Genomic DNA, 15,120 nt, shown 5'->3' on the forward strand with positions numbered 1-15,120 from the left:
CAAGTTATTTAATCGACATTAACCAAGTGAATGTAGTTAAAGCAGAGGCCTTGCTTCTGTGCAGAGGCAAGTGGGATGGGGTCGGGCATCTGCTGCTCCTTTTGTTGCTGGAATAGGTATCACACCCAGATTTCATTTGATAGTAATACTCTAGGTTCTTTAGCTTCTGTGAAAACTCTTTGCAAATATCTTTGTGTGAATGTTGGTCATCTCTCTAGGATGGTGGATGCTGTGGGGGAAATGGGAACAACCCAAACTGCTGCATGAACCAGAAGAAAGACCACAAGGTAAGTGGGTCCTTTTCAGCCTGGAAGCCTGAGGGCCAACCTCAGATCAAAGGAGCCAGTGGGCTCTCTCCACACTCTGGGCAGTGGTGGCTGGAAGAGGAAACAGTTACGCCCCAACCATGAGGGTGGTGAATGTGTACATTAGCCCTGGATCCTCTGTCAAGACCTCCTTGTCCCTTCTTCCCAGGAGATACCAGCTCCTCCACCAGCCTGCTGGGGTCTGTGGATGAGCTCGCTTGGACAGAGGGCTAGGCCAGCCCTATGGGGCATTTCAAAGGAGGGGACAGTGTATCACTCATCTGTCCCCTTTTCCAGCAGGTCACTCTCTCGCCATCTTTATTCAACCCAGAGGAGTTCATGCCCCTGGATCCCACGCAGGAACCCATCTTCCCCCCAGAGTTGCTGGTAGGTGATGCTCCATGAGCCCCTGGAGACCTGTTGGGTCCCACTCGTACCCACTGGGGCCTTTGTGTCCTCCTTGTCCTGTAGGTTTCAGCCTGAATTTCCCTTCCTTTCTCTGACACCCAAACATCAAGTCCCTGAGCCACATACTCCCACAGGGACCCACACTTCTCTCCTTCTCACACGTGTCACTCTGAGGGAGTGGATCCCTTTGGCACACTGTGTACAGTAACAGGAGCTCCAGGAGTATTTGGTGACCTCCTGGCTAAATCTCACGGATAAGCCCTCAAGCAATCCATTCTTCTTTCTGTTAGCAGTCCATTTATATACGAAACAAACAAACAAAGAGAGCTGTGTTCAAAGGACACAATCCATGGCCTGCAGCCACGTCTTAAGGACACCTCTCATGCCTACTTTCTCACCTTGATGATTCTGCTCCTTCACTCCAACATTCATGACCAAAATAATAATAATAATAATAATCAAGCCACTCTCAACGTTTCTCAAGTGCAGATTTCTCAGGCGGTGGTGAGCTCATGAAGCTCACCATGAGCTCATGAATTCATGCTGTATGAATTCAACAGGCCAGAAAGAACGGCTTTGCAGCAGACTGCCAGCATGTCTTTCTCTGGATTGTGAAACCTTGAAAAACCATCAGTTTGATTTGGGGGTTTTCTCTCTCAGCCCCCCATCACCCCTCATGCTCTAGAGCCAACCTTCCATTGCATTCCCTTCTGATACCCCTCTTGTACCTCCTGGAGACAGTGTGGGACAGTTCAAGTCACCTTGTGGCAGTGACCTTCAGCAGGTCCCATAACCTGATCTTCAGGTTCCTCCTTCACCTGTAAAAGATGAGACTAACAGTGCCTCCTTCCCTGAGATCTTCAGAAGACTAAGTGACATAATGTCTATAAAAGAGCTGCAACGTAATTCCTGCCTCAATACATGGTGTTCTCCCTCTCTTCTCCCCTGACGTGCATTTTCCGTCTGAATTCAGTATTAAACAAATCCATAGAAGAGTTGATCCCCTTGCAAACTTAAAGCAATGGCCCTGGGAATGGCAGTGGGGAGGAAGAGGCAGCACAGTAAGAAAACTTCATTTTCCAGAGGCTGAAAGACATTCCGCAGAAGCAGCTGCGTTTTGAAGGGGAGCGTGTGACCTGGATCCAGGCCTCGGCCCTGAAGGAGCTGCTGGACCTCAAAGCGCAGCACCCCGAGGCCAAGCTGGTGGTGGGGAACACGGAGATTGGTAAGGGCGCGGGGTGGCCCTGGGCCAGTCTGCCCAGTTCAGTCCCTGTGGCTGTGTGTCCTCTGTGTGTCCTCTTCTGCCCTCACTTCCCCATTTCATATGTGGAGTAATGACACCTCCTGTAAGGGTTGTTCTGAGTATTAACCGAGCTCCTTGCTGACTGTTCTCCGTAAACACTGACAGAGAGCCGGCTCTGCGCGGTACTCTGGGAGAGCCAGGGGTACCCAGATCACCTGGACCAGACCCCTTCCCTTCAGTGTCTCCCAGTCTAAAGGCGGAGGGAGCAACGTAGCTCACATGTCTGGGCCGGTGCCTGACGGACACTAGGGGTTCCATAAAGGTCACTCTCTTGCCCTCCCTTTTCTGGGGGTGATGTGGTAAGGCTAGGGAGAGGAGATGTCCACGTGTGACTGTGCTGGGTTGCCCATGACTGTGGCCACCTGCCGTGTGGTGCCACCACCTGGGACATGAGGCCCACAGTACGTGAACAGGTCAGGGAGACACCAGATGTGCAGCTCTCGGGCTTGGTGCTTGAAGACACAGGAGCAGAAGTGCCCAGGTCCCTGCTCGTCTCCATCCATTTATAAACCTGGCTTGGCCCGTTTCCACTTGGCTGGGACCCAAGCCCAGTGAGGATCCAAGGAGAGGATGGTGGCACAGCCGAGGTCTGCCTCAGAGGAACCCTGGTTTGGGGGGACTTGACATGCTTTTAAGCAACCAAGTCCAGCTTGTGGGGGACTCCTGGCTCTGGCTCTGGAGGGACCCCCAGAGCCCTGGGTTCCGGTTGGTTCTTCAGCCACAGAGAGGAGGGCCTGGCTCAGGTCTGTGCTGGTGAAGTGCTGAACTGGGCCACCCTTGTGAGCACAGGTGCTGTACAGAGTCCCCTGCTGCCATAATGTGACACATTGGGATGGCAGGGTGGCCTGTGAGACGTGCCTCAGGTGATATGACCACAATGGCTGGCCTGTGTAGCCATGACCCAAGGGCCCAGGGTCCCATGAGTTAAGGTGGAGAATGAGGGGCTGGAAGAATATTTGGGGTCCTTGGGTATATGACATGTTCCTCGCCACGAGTCACACAATGTCCTGGGTTCAGTTAGATTCTGAGAGAAAGGCATTCACAAAGATATGATAAGCTCCAAGTTAGAAATAATTGCTTAAGACCATGCCCAGCTCCACCCCGGTCTCCCTCACACACAGTCCTCACAGCGTAACCACCTACAACCACGATGTCGGGGGAAGTGGGTCATAGAGAGCCCCTCGTCAAAACGAGCCACTTAGTGCCTCCCTCTGCATTCTTCGTCCTACGAGCTGATATTCAAACAGGCCAGACTCCTCAAAGCCTGCACCTGCCTTCAGAGACCCTCAACAGCACCGGAAAGTGGGGGGGTGGAGGGTTGATGCACAGACATTTCCTTCTTACCCTTTTCCATCTACAGCCCTGTGCGCGGGGCTGGGAGAGGTGCTGTGCTAACTGGGTCTGAGGAACAGAAGCAGGTCTGTTCGCAGAGGTTTCTTACTTGACTCACCGGAAGGACAGAATCCAGACACAGACATTCGGTCCCACCAAGCCGTGCACCTTAAGAACTCAGACAGCTATTGGGAACTGGGAGGCCAACTTGAAGTTTTCTCTCTCAGTCAATTTTCCTGTTTTGTCTGAATGTTAGACTTTCATATCATATTACTATTACATCCCAATTCTAATAATTGCTCCGGTACTTAGATATGCCCGTTCTTAGCTGTGTAATTTGGGCAAGAAATTTAACCTCCCTGTGCCTCAGTTTCTTCATCTATAAACAGAGAAAATCACAGTGTTTCATAGGGTTATTGTGAGGATTAAATGAGTTAAAATATGTAAAGTGCTTAGAAGCATTCCTGACTTATTTTCATGCCCTTTTTCTAATATTGTGATTAAACACACATGCACATATGCACACACGCACACACACACCACACACACGAATTCAAGTTCATCTTATTTGAATTCCGATGGGGTTTTTTGAGAGGGAGAGAAAGACATAGCTTTCAGGCTGATTGTGCGGAAACTGCACTTAATCCCACATCTTGTCCACTGCACCCCCTCATCCCAAGACACCCACGGAGCATGTTATGATCGTGAATATGTCCTCCGTCCTGTGTGCAGTGGTGGGAAAAAATGCCCTGGTGATAAACAACAGACCTATAACTTGAGGCTTCTCGTTTGTCTTGAGGCATTGAGATGAAGTTTAAGAATCAGTTGTTTCCTGTGATCATCTGCCCAGCCTGGATCCCTGAGCTGAATTCAGTGGAGCACGGACTGGAGGGTAAGGGGAAGTTTGCCTGAGCCCTCAGAGGGGCTGGGATGCTGGAGGTGGGTCATGCGGGGGGATGGCGAGTGCCAGGAAAGACTCCTCTTTGGCTCCCGCTGCCACCTGCTTTTTTGGGAGCCGCCCTGCATGGGGGAAGCGGGCACCCTCAGTGCCCTCCTCCACGGAGCATCCATGGTAGGGTGCCAGCGGGCAAGGGGCTTGGGATTCTCAGTAGTTGTTCTCTATCCTGGCTGCATGCTAGAATCGCTCATGGAAATAGGGGGTAGGTGGGGGGAATTTTTGGGGTGCTTTTTTTAAAAACATGCCAAGACTTCACCCTCAGAGATTTGATTTTATTGAGTTGAGGCCTGGGGTTGAGTCCTGGCTCTTTTATTAGCTGTGTGGCATTGGGCAGGTCACTTGACCTCTCTGGGCCTTAATTTCCTCATCCATATAAGGATGTGCGTCCTGGTTTAGCCTTACTGGGGTTGCTGTGTATGGAAGTGCTTTCCAAGCTGTGACGGGGGCTGCTGTGTATGGAAGTGCTTTCCGAGCTGTGACGGGGGTTGCTGTGTATGGAAGTGCTTTCCGAGCTGTGATGGGGATCGCTGTCATTCCGAGCGTGTGTTCCCAGGTATCTCCTTTGGAGCCGCTTGCTCCCTGAACTCTGTGGAAAAGACCCTGCTCGATGCGGTTGCTAAGTTTCCCACCCAGAAAACAGAGGTGTTCAGAGGCGTCCTGCAGCAGCTGCGCTGGTTTGCCGGGAAGCAGGTCAAGTCTGTGGCGGTGAGTCCCTATTTAGGGGCCCAGGATGCACGTTTTCATCGCAAGGCGAGGGGGGCTAGTCTGGACTCTGCTGCAGACCCAATGGGTGTCAAACTTAAGTGCTTAGAATTGCCTGGGGTGTTTGTTGAAAATGCAGATTCCTGGGCCCCACCCTCAGAGAGTCTGACGGCAGGTCTGGAGTGGAGCCCAGGGGTCAGGTTTTAACAGGCCCCACAGGTGTTTCTGATGAAGGTGGCCTGCGGGCCACCCTTGGAAGCACCCACGCTGTGACTCAGTCTTTACCCCTGAGGTTGGAGCCACCTGCCCCCCTCTTCCTGGACTTGGCCGAGGCTGCCAGCAGGTGGATGAGAGATAAGTTAGGGAGAAGCCGAAATAGGAAGAGGGACTGCCTTTCAGAGCTGGGGAGAGAACCAGAGGTAGACCCCCTGAGAGGAGGGAGAGGCCCACGTGTTGACTGTTTGTAATAAGTCTTCAGCCTAGCCCCCAAATTCTGGGTTTGCAGACGGCATTCTCATACCTGGCGCCATTTTAGTCTCACAGTGGTTGATGGAGTTGGGAGAAAAGCTGGCCCTTCCATTCCACTGCTGTTGTTGTTTTAAATTAGAACAAAAAACAAAGCAAAACAGCCTACTCCCATTCTCATCACCCTACCCCAGGCACCTGCCTCCTTTGATTACAGTTAAGGAGACATAAACCCAGAAAACTCTACTGAGTTCCCAAGCTCAGATGCAATCTACTTCTGGGAAGGATTTTTTTTTTTTTTTTCCCCTGGAGCAACTGGTTTTCTTCCTCTTTTCTAATAATAGGAATCCTGTGTCTGATTCTCCTTACATTCTTTGCCAAGGAAGCTCAGTTAGAACACACTGTTCATCCTTAAGGCTTCCTCCTCATTTTCCTTGATCTTTATCTTTTATTTCTCTTTTGCTAAATCTCTATGGCCTCTGTGATAAACCACCTCAACCCTTTCAGAAAAAGTTTGAGTGAAATCGATCAAACAAACAAACAATTTAAAGGGGCTGATCCCGGTTTACCGACGGGTAAACTTCAGAGCTGAGCGCCAACCCCAGGCACTGGAATCTCTTGCATGTTGCCCGAATGCCCGAGCTCTTACTGTGCTGATCCTGTGTCTCCACAGGGGTGGAGAACCTCAGGGCTCTCCGTTCAGAAGGTGTCCCCCACCTTCTGCGTGTTCGGGAGCCAGCTGTGTGAGCAGGGCTTCCCTGGGGTGGGCTCTCTCACGCGCTCTCTCTGCTTGTCCTAGTGCATTGGAGGGAACATCATCACAGCCAGCCCCATCTCCGACCTCAACCCTGTGTTCATGGCCAGTGGGACCAAGCTGACCATCGTGTCCAGAGGTGAGCTGCCTCACGCAGTGGTCAGGAAAGAGGGCTGGGGATGGGGTGGAGTCTCACAAGATAGGTCACTTTCTGGAGAAGCAGAGCCCAAAGTTCAATGATGCAGCTTTCCTAAAGTTTGGATCCCTGGCAACTGCAAAGGGAGATGTACCCAGGTTGGGGGCCAGGGGAGCTGGACCATCACTTTATTAGGAATTCACAACAGGACCTGTCAACCAGATGCCTTACTTAGCGGTGTGTGCCGGGGCCAGAGTACACTGCTCACCACAGCTGATTGCTGGGTTTTCAGGGAGTCTGCGCATCTGTTAAACATGGCAGCGATTAAAACTTGAACTATATAACCTTACAATGAAATAAAGTATATGAACAAAGTATTAATAAAGCATAATAAACAAAGGTAATGGACTTATATACACTATCAAATGTAAAATAGGTAGCTAGTGGGAAGCAGCCGCATAGCACAGGGAGATCAGCTCGGTGCTTTTTGACCACCTAGTCACAAAGCTATACATATACATATATCCCTAGTGGGATAGGGATGGTGGGAGGGAGATGCAAGAGGGAGGAGATATGGAGATATATGTATATGTATAGCTGATTTCACTTTGTAATAAAGCAGAAACTAACATACCATTGTAAAGCAATTATACTCCAACAAAGATGTTAAAAAAAAACCAGAGGCAATAAGTACTCAAAATTCACCACTTCCTAATTATTTTATTTCATTTTACAGTTGTCTATGCCCTTGAGGTTATTTCCATTTATTATATTTGTAGAGTGGAAATGCTACATAATGGTGTACTCCTGTCCATCTTTCCTCGTTGGAGGGTCCCCAAGACCACCTCTAGGTTTGATGACTCTTAGGAGGTCAAGGAAGACTCACAGGACCCAGCATAGAGTCTTACTCATGGCTATGACTTATTACAGCAGGAGGATAGAAAGCAAAATCAGCAAAGGGGAAAGATGCATGGGGCAGAGGAAACCAGGCACAAGCTTCCAGGGCCTCCTCCCAGGGGAGTCACACAGGACATACTCAATCTCCCCAGTAATAAGTTGAGCTGTGACAACACATGTGAAGGGTAGTCTACCAGGGACGCTTGTTAGAGACTCAGCACCCAGGGCTTTTACTGGGGGCTGGTCATGTAACCCTACCTGGCACATACCAGAAGTCCAGACTCCCAGAAGGAAAGTCAGGTGTTCAACATAAAGCATATGATGTGTGCAAACATTTCAGGCCCAGTGAGCCGTTCTTATCAGGGAATGGTGGGAACTCTCCTGAAATCCAAAGTCCCACAGGATAGCTAGTGGCCAACCTTGTAAGCAGGACTTTCAGAGGAGGGCAGGTCTGCTGTGTCAACTCTCTGCTACCCGCCTTCCAACATCACACTGAGCGATGTTGCTCTTTTAGCTTTACATTGGCCGTGGTAGGAGTATTTATACCACAAAAACTAGGAAATACTTTGAATCAGGGCTTTTTCTCAAAGAACTGATTGTTAAACAGTCACCAGCACACCAGTGCTTAAGGATTTCAAATGGAGCACCTTGGCCCCCGTTGTGCCAGCCACTGCCTCTGACTGTGGGCATCAGAGACCAGGATGGAGAATTCCACTGGTGGTCTGTCCTATGCTTTCCTCACATTGGTCCCTCTCTATCTTGCCTCTGTACAGGCACCAGAAGAACAGTTCCGATGGATCACACCTTCTTCCCTGGCTACAGAAAGACCCTGCTAGGTCCAGAGGAGATACTGCTCTCCATTGAGATCCCCTACAGCAGGGAGGTGAGATGCTGTCAGAAACATCCTGAATCACCCCTACTCCTGCCAGGCTCCAGACAGGGAGACCAGAGCCTGCCTCGGGAACCAAACTTAGCATATCTTCACTTTAACATTGATGTTCTTGTCTCTGAACCTTGCCTTTAACCAACCGTATTACCCTCTGGACAATGAGGAGTTTCAGGGTAGGGGGCACAGGGCATAGTCAATGAAACCAGACAGGAGATGTGTGATCCTGAGTGAGTCATTCATCTTTCTGAGCCCCCAATTTCCTCATCTGTAAAATGGGCCCATATTACTGACTGTGTGGGTTATTGCGAAGACTGAAAAGAAGGAATTCATAAGGTTCCTGGCAGATATCCAGGAGCTGGTGGAGATCACCAGCTAGTGCTAGCGACATAATTCCAAGAACACATCTAGTTGTGGAGTATCCCTGCCCCAGTTTTTGTATGATGAAGTGTGGAGTTTGTGTGCTGGGTAGAGAAGCTACCTGTGAGTCAGGTCCTCACATGCTGACCTTGGGCTTGACAAGGTGCTTTTTCACTGACCTTGCCCTGTGTTGTCTTGGATGGATTTCTGCTTCACGAGACAGTTTTCTGGCTTGTTGGGGCAGGTCTGGGTTCCTCTGGCTGCCTTGCTCTTGTTCCTTGGGGCCTGTGGTGTCTTGAGCTGGTGTGGTTTTGTCCTATATATTCCTCAGTGGGCCTTTTAGAAAAGTGATCTGTGAGAGCCAGGAACCAGCTGTAAAGGAGAGTATTAAGGGTTTACCAGAGCTTGTGCTTTAGCGAGTGTTACAAGGCATGTTTTACCCTTGCTGATTTTGACCTCCTTAATGAGAATACTAATTAAATTAAAGCAGTTATATCCCTGTAGTGGTTTCTTAATGATTTTCCAGCTTGTCCTTATAGACCATTTTGAACAGGGATTCCCAGAGTTTTTGTATTTCACAGATCAGTAGATTTTTTTTTTTTTTTAATTATGAGGTGGGGAAAGGAAGAGGAAACAGGCGTAGCACTGCCCAGTTTTTATTTTGCCAGGTAGGGACATTAACAAAAAACATTTTATAAATGAAAAGAGGTTTTAATACCCAGAATTAGGTCTTTCTCAAGAAAGAACAGCTGATGGCCTGATGCTGACACTGCATGAACCCCGGGAAAAATGTTGCCGTGGGCGAGCACAGTCCTGGAAGTGAGTGGCTGGAACCTGTTCCAGAACCGAGCTCAAGCTCTGGGCTCATTGCCCCAGGGCCATGTTAGACATCAGAAATCTAGACAAGCTTTCTCATTAGGAGGGGTCTCCGTGGCTTCTTCAACAAAAGTCTGGGGCCATTTTGAACCTGAACAATGGGGCTCCTTGTTTCTCCAATAAACCTTTCCTTAAACCTCCCACCTTTGACATTCATCAGAACTTGTGGTGCCAGGGTGAGCTCAGACCTCGAGCAGAACCTGAAACAGATGGTTCTTACCTGGAAAGTAACTCACGCTCTCCTCCTATCGCCAATGACAGAGATTGGCTTGGATCTGGGGGAGATGTATGTTCAAAGCACAAAGGCAGCTACTGTTTCATAGTGAGTCTTTCTTTCAGGAAACAAGATTTCTAACCATAGCCAGTAGACTGGTAGGAGACACAAGTCAGGGAGAGCATCTGCAGAAGCCACAAACACCTCCATCTGATGCTGGGTTTCAAACACCCTTTGGCATCGCACTGTACCTGCTTGAGAGGTGGTCAGGCCAGTGAAGCCTTCAGAACAGCTCTGGGGAGGCCGGGTGGACATGATACTGGGCACCAGGATGGGGAAGCCGTGGTGGGGCTGAGCCAGTCTCTCAGGAGCCTTCGTGGAAGCACCTTGCCTCCTCCTGCTCTTTGGTTGAGAGCACCCAGTTCTCCTGTGTCCCTGATTTCCCATTTTCCAGACTGATAGGCAGAAATCCTGGCCCTGTCCCAGCTTCCAGGAACATTATCTGGAACTTCTCCTGAAAAGGTGGTAGTTATGTCCCGATCTTTGACCTCTACCACCAGCTCTTGGCTGCTCTGTGATGGTCTTACCACCTCACCCCATCTTGTATCCCTGCTTCAGGCTCACCATTTGCAGTCCTTGCAAAACAAGGTAGGAAACAGGTATTTTTCCGTTATTTTTAGGGTGAGTTTTTCTCAGCATTCAAGCAGGCCTCCCGGAGAGAAGATGACATAGCCAAGGTGACCTGTGGCATGAGAGTCCTGCTCCAGCCAGGAACCACACAGGTAAAGGAGCTGGCCCTTTGCTATGGTGGAATGGCGGACAGAACCATCTCAGCCCTCAAGACCACGCAGAAACAGCTATCGAAGTAAGAGCTAACAACAAAATAAAATTGCTCCTGCTGCTACTAATATTATCACTGCTGCTGCTACTACTATGACTACCAGCAGTATTACCATTGCTGCTACTACTGTTACTACTGTAGCTGCTTCTACTACTACTACTGTGATTACTGCTGCCACTAGTGGTATTACTGTTAATAGTGTTGCTGCTGCTGTACTACTATTAGCATTGCTACTACTGCTGCTTTACTAATACTATTACTACTTATTGCCGCAGCTACAACTACCGTTACTATTGCTACTACTGCTGCTGCTTCTACTACTCCAATTGCTACAGCTAGTGCTACTCATGTTATTTCTGCTACTATTATTACTACTGTTCTACTACTACCATTACTGTTATTCCTATTGCTATCACTACTATGACTAATATTACTATTGTGGCTACTGCCACTATTATAGCTGCTACTACTACTGCTGTCTCTTCTACTACTAATATACTATTATTGCTGTTACTCCTAGTATTACTACTACTGGTGTTACTGCTGCTGCTACTTTTAAAGATGCTACTATTAATGCTATTATTATTGCTATTACTACTACTGTTACTGCTACTACAACTATTACTATTGCAACTAGCATTGCTGCCGCCACTATTACTACTAATAGTATCACTACTGCTGCTGCTGCTACTTCTACTACCAGTAGTATTACTGGTGCTATTGCTATTACTACTGGTTCTTCTCCTATTTCTATTATTACTTCTGCTTCTACTATTACTATTGCTTACACTACTACTACTATTACTGCTTCTGTCATTGTTAGTATTACTGCTACTAGTATTGCTGCTGCTACTATTGCTATTGCTACTATTACTGTTACTGCTGCTACACTATTATTATAGCAACTACTATTACTATGGCTACTATATGGCAGCAGTTGTACCAAGCACTTTGCTGGCACTGTCCAATGTAATCCTTACAATAACCATATGGATAGATAAAGCTTAACTTTGGAGTTTGCTTCCTTGGTTCCAATTCCTGGCTCCAATACTTAACAGATGGGTAATATAAGTCAAGTTACTTAATTTTTCCATGTCTCAGTTTTCTCATTGGTAAAATGAGTATAAAAATTTTCCCGACTATACCTTTTAAGTTAAATTAAAAACGACGTTTCATATAAAGCACTTGGGACATTATCTAGTACATTATAGGAACTCAGTAGATTTACCTATTATTATTTTTGTGGTCTTTAAAAAATTGTATCTATTTTTAAAGAAGAGAAAACTGAGGCTCAAGGAGGTTAAGTGACTTGCCTAAAGTCACTTAACTATAAGTGTCTGAGCCACATTTTGAGCTGAGGTTCATGACTCTAAGGCCCTGTGCAAACCACTCACACAGTGGATTCTGAGAGCTGGGTGGGAGCACTCTCCCACAGCCTGCTCTCTGTCAGGTTCTGGAATGAGGAGCTGCTGCAGGACGTGTGTGCGGGCCTGGTGGAGGAGTTGCCCTTGTCCCCAGATGCTCCAGGTGGCATGATTGAGTTCCGGCGCACCCTCACCCTCAGCTTCTTCTTCAAGTTCTACCTGACAGTGTTGCAGAAGCTGGGCAAAGAGGACTCAGAAGATGTGAGTGTGGGGCCTGGGCAAGGCAAAGACTTCCTGCAGCACTTGTGTTTAGGGATCTGGGAAGTTGGCCGGGATAGGAGAGTGCCGTGGACCAGGTGGTAAACGTTCCTCTCCTCTGGATGTCTAAGGACAGAGGAGCAGGGACCAGGGACACAGCCTAAAGAGCCACATGGAGATGGGAGCCAACTGGGTGGCTGAGAGGCAGAGCACTGGGCTGGGAGTCGGGGGTGTGGGTTCTTGTCCTGGCTGTGTCATTACCTCAGGTGAGAACTTGAGTAGGTCACCACTGTTTCTATGTCTTAGCTATAAAATCTGGGGGGCGGGTAGACCAGATGATCCTTCCAGCAGTGTAGCTGATACAACTGTGGTTGAGTAGTTAGAATGGGAATGTGATGTGATGAGAATGTGAGGTGGGGCTGCTACAGCCAGGGGAGATGTGCATCCAGGAGAGGATGCTAGTTGAGGTAGAGTCCAGCTCCTGAGATGGGTTTGCCAGCAAGTATTTATTTTGCACCTATTACATCATAAGATTCTACTGTGTGCACTAGGGGTGGCAGGGGGGAGCCTAGTGTGGGAGAGAACGGGATAAATAAAGGTCAGCCTGGTGTGACAACTGACGAGATGGAATGGGGGGTGGGGCACAAAGGAGAGAAGGCTTCACAGCTGTGGGTGCAGCAGAGTGAGATCCCTTTTTATAAACATTTGTAATACTTAATTTTTTCTGATTATGTAAGTAAGAAATTTGTGGAAAACTTGAGAAATTCAGAAATGTATAAAGAAAAAATTAAAATTACTCTCAGATCTTAGATAAAGCCACTGCTAATATTTTTCCTTATTTCTCTCATCTTTTTCCTATGTTTATCTGTCCATCTGTCTGTCATCCTATTTGTCTGCTCCATCTCTCTCTCTCTTTCTATCTGTCCTTCCATCTGTCTATCTATATATCTATCATCTTCCTATCTTTTGATCTGGATATATCATTTTCTAAATAGATTTGGTGTCATGCTGCATACAGAACTTCACATTCCCCTTAATCTCGTTGAGATGATACTATGAGAATTTCCCCTACCACTAAATATTTCCCACAGAATTGAGGAGAAAAAGGATGACTTTTCCAGGAAGACTGAGGGAGAAGGATATTCCCAACAGAGAAAGCAACATGCATAAATGCAGGAAGGAGGGAAACTTTGGTTTGGTGTGTCAGAGGAAGTAGGGTGCAGGGGTGGGGGAAGAGAAGCTGTCAGAGCCCACGTTCGGATGTTGAGATAGATACAGCCAGTACCAGGAGTGTAAATGAGGAGATGAGAAAGTTGTTACTTTTACCACTTGGGAACAACCAAGGATGGGACCAATGATGGAAATAGTCATGATCACCTCTGTTATCTTGTCTCCACAGAAATGTGGTAAACTGGACCCCACGTATTCCAGCGCCACCTTACTCTTTCACAAAGACCCTCCAGCCAACATCCAGCTCTTCCAAGTGAGTACAGACGGTATGTAGCTAATATCAGTGGCCCTTGCAGGGCAACTTAGATGATGCTGACCATTGGTGAATGACCGACTCACATTGTATGTGGGTGCTTAAAGGTCCTTACCGTTGTGCATAAATGTCTAGTGAAGGAAATGGGAATTATATTAATGTGAATGAAGCCATTTACCCCCTTGCTCACCTAAATTTCTCTCTTGGGATTCCTCTCATCTTCACCTGCTCCTTAAAAAGCTTTTTTTCCCCATTTTGTTTTTTTCTAGTTCCTCTGTAGGGCTAATGTGCAAAGCTAGGAGTTCTCTTGAGCATGTAAACTAAACAAAATTTTAAAAACCCAATTTCTATCAACAGTAATTTTTTGAGAGGTATTAGTTAAAGGGTAAATGTTTTGGATTTTTGTGGGCCACATAGTCTCTGCTGCAATTCCTCAACTCCATCATTGCAGCACAAAAGGAGCAAGATGCAATACACAAATGAATGCGTGTGGCTATGCACCAATAAAACTTTATTTGTAAAAACAGGGAGTGGGCCAGATTTGGCCCATTGTCAATGATTTGTAGACCCCTTCTCTAGAGTGTAATGGTCCAAAGCATGAACTCTGGGCCTGACTGCCAGCACTTGAATCCAAACTCTGCCATCACATAACTGTGTAACCTTGGACAAGTTACTTTCTCTCTGTGCCTCTTGGGCAAGTTAATTATGCCCAGCTGCAAATGTGGCTAATGAGGGCCCCTGTTTCACAGCATGGTTTTGAGGATTCAATGGGTTAATAAAAGTGAATAGCTTAGGTAGTTCCTAGTATATAGTAAACTCTCAATAAATACTAGCCATCATTATTATTACTTTGAAAAAACACACAAAACAGAGTTTTATTATAAACTGAATACATTTTAGAACATTTTGAAAAATATAGAAAAACATAAGAAAATAAAAATCACCCCAAATCTCACCTCCAAGAGAAAATCATTATTATATGTTTGTATACTTCTTTCCATTTTTTCCTATGCATATATGGACATATTTGTACTATATTTATAACATTTTTCCACAGAATTTTGAGTCATTACACACACACACAATGTTGTATGCCCTGCTTTTACACTTAGCATGAGCATTCTTTCCTTCTAATTAAAATTCTTCAAAACTGTCTTTTAACAGTTGTATGTTATTCCATCCTGTGAGCATAGCATAGTTTATTTACCCAACCCTCAAAAACATTTGGTTTCCTTGTTCTGTTTGCTCCTGCATACAGTCAGCCCTCATCTGTGGATGTGGAACCCATGGATACAGAGGGCCAACTGTACTGCCCCATTTTATATAAGGGACTTGAGCATCTGCAGATTTGGGTATCCATGGGGGGTCCTGGGCGGATGCCCATGGATGACTGTATAGTGGTACTGTGACCACTCTTCTCAATGCCTTCTTACCTGCCTTCTGTCTCTTTCACCCTGTTCCCCGCCTGCCTCCTCCATTCTCACTCCTCACATTTGCTTTGGCCTGAAGCTCTCCATGGCTCCCTGGGGCCTCTAGGGGAACTGTGTCCTCTGCAGCTCAGCCTGATTGGTGGCCATG

The 15,120-nt window shown here is 47.2% G+C and overlaps 1 protein-coding gene and 1 long non-coding RNA gene across 6 annotated transcripts in view; one reads left to right on the forward strand and one right to left on the reverse strand.

The window, feature by feature from the left end:
• Positions 1 to 15,120, reverse strand: part of LOC309611890 — a 489,900-nt gene that overhangs the window by 293,247 nt on the left and 181,533 nt on the right. The window lies entirely within an intron of this gene.
• Positions 1 to 15,120, forward strand: part of XDH (xanthine dehydrogenase) — a 65,789-nt gene that overhangs the window by 18,128 nt on the left and 32,541 nt on the right. For 3 of the 5 annotated variants that reach the window (XM_082356691.1, XM_082356687.1, XM_082356689.1), the window contains exons 7-16: positions 219 to 287; positions 603 to 692; positions 1,797 to 1,938; positions 4,148 to 4,240; positions 4,860 to 5,011; positions 6,273 to 6,366; positions 8,034 to 8,143; positions 10,277 to 10,461; positions 11,888 to 12,062; positions 13,459 to 13,542. In XM_082356691.1, coding sequence (XP_082212817.1) covers positions 219 to 287; positions 603 to 692; positions 1,797 to 1,938; positions 4,148 to 4,240; positions 4,860 to 5,011; positions 6,273 to 6,366; positions 8,034 to 8,143; positions 10,277 to 10,461; positions 11,888 to 12,062; positions 13,459 to 13,542 — 1,194 coding nt within the window. The remainder of the gene's footprint in view (positions 1 to 218; positions 288 to 602; positions 693 to 1,796; positions 1,939 to 4,147; positions 4,241 to 4,859; positions 5,012 to 6,272; positions 6,367 to 8,033; positions 8,144 to 10,276; positions 10,462 to 11,887; positions 12,063 to 13,458; positions 13,543 to 15,120) is intronic. The other 2 variants (XM_082356688.1, XM_082356690.1) reach the window with 1 other exon arrangement.

Source organism: Balaenoptera borealis (assembly GCF_965194805.1).
Source record: "Balaenoptera borealis genome assembly, chromosome: 15".
In the NCBI taxonomy this organism is placed as follows: domain Eukaryota; kingdom Metazoa; phylum Chordata; class Mammalia; order Artiodactyla; family Balaenopteridae; genus Balaenoptera; species Balaenoptera borealis.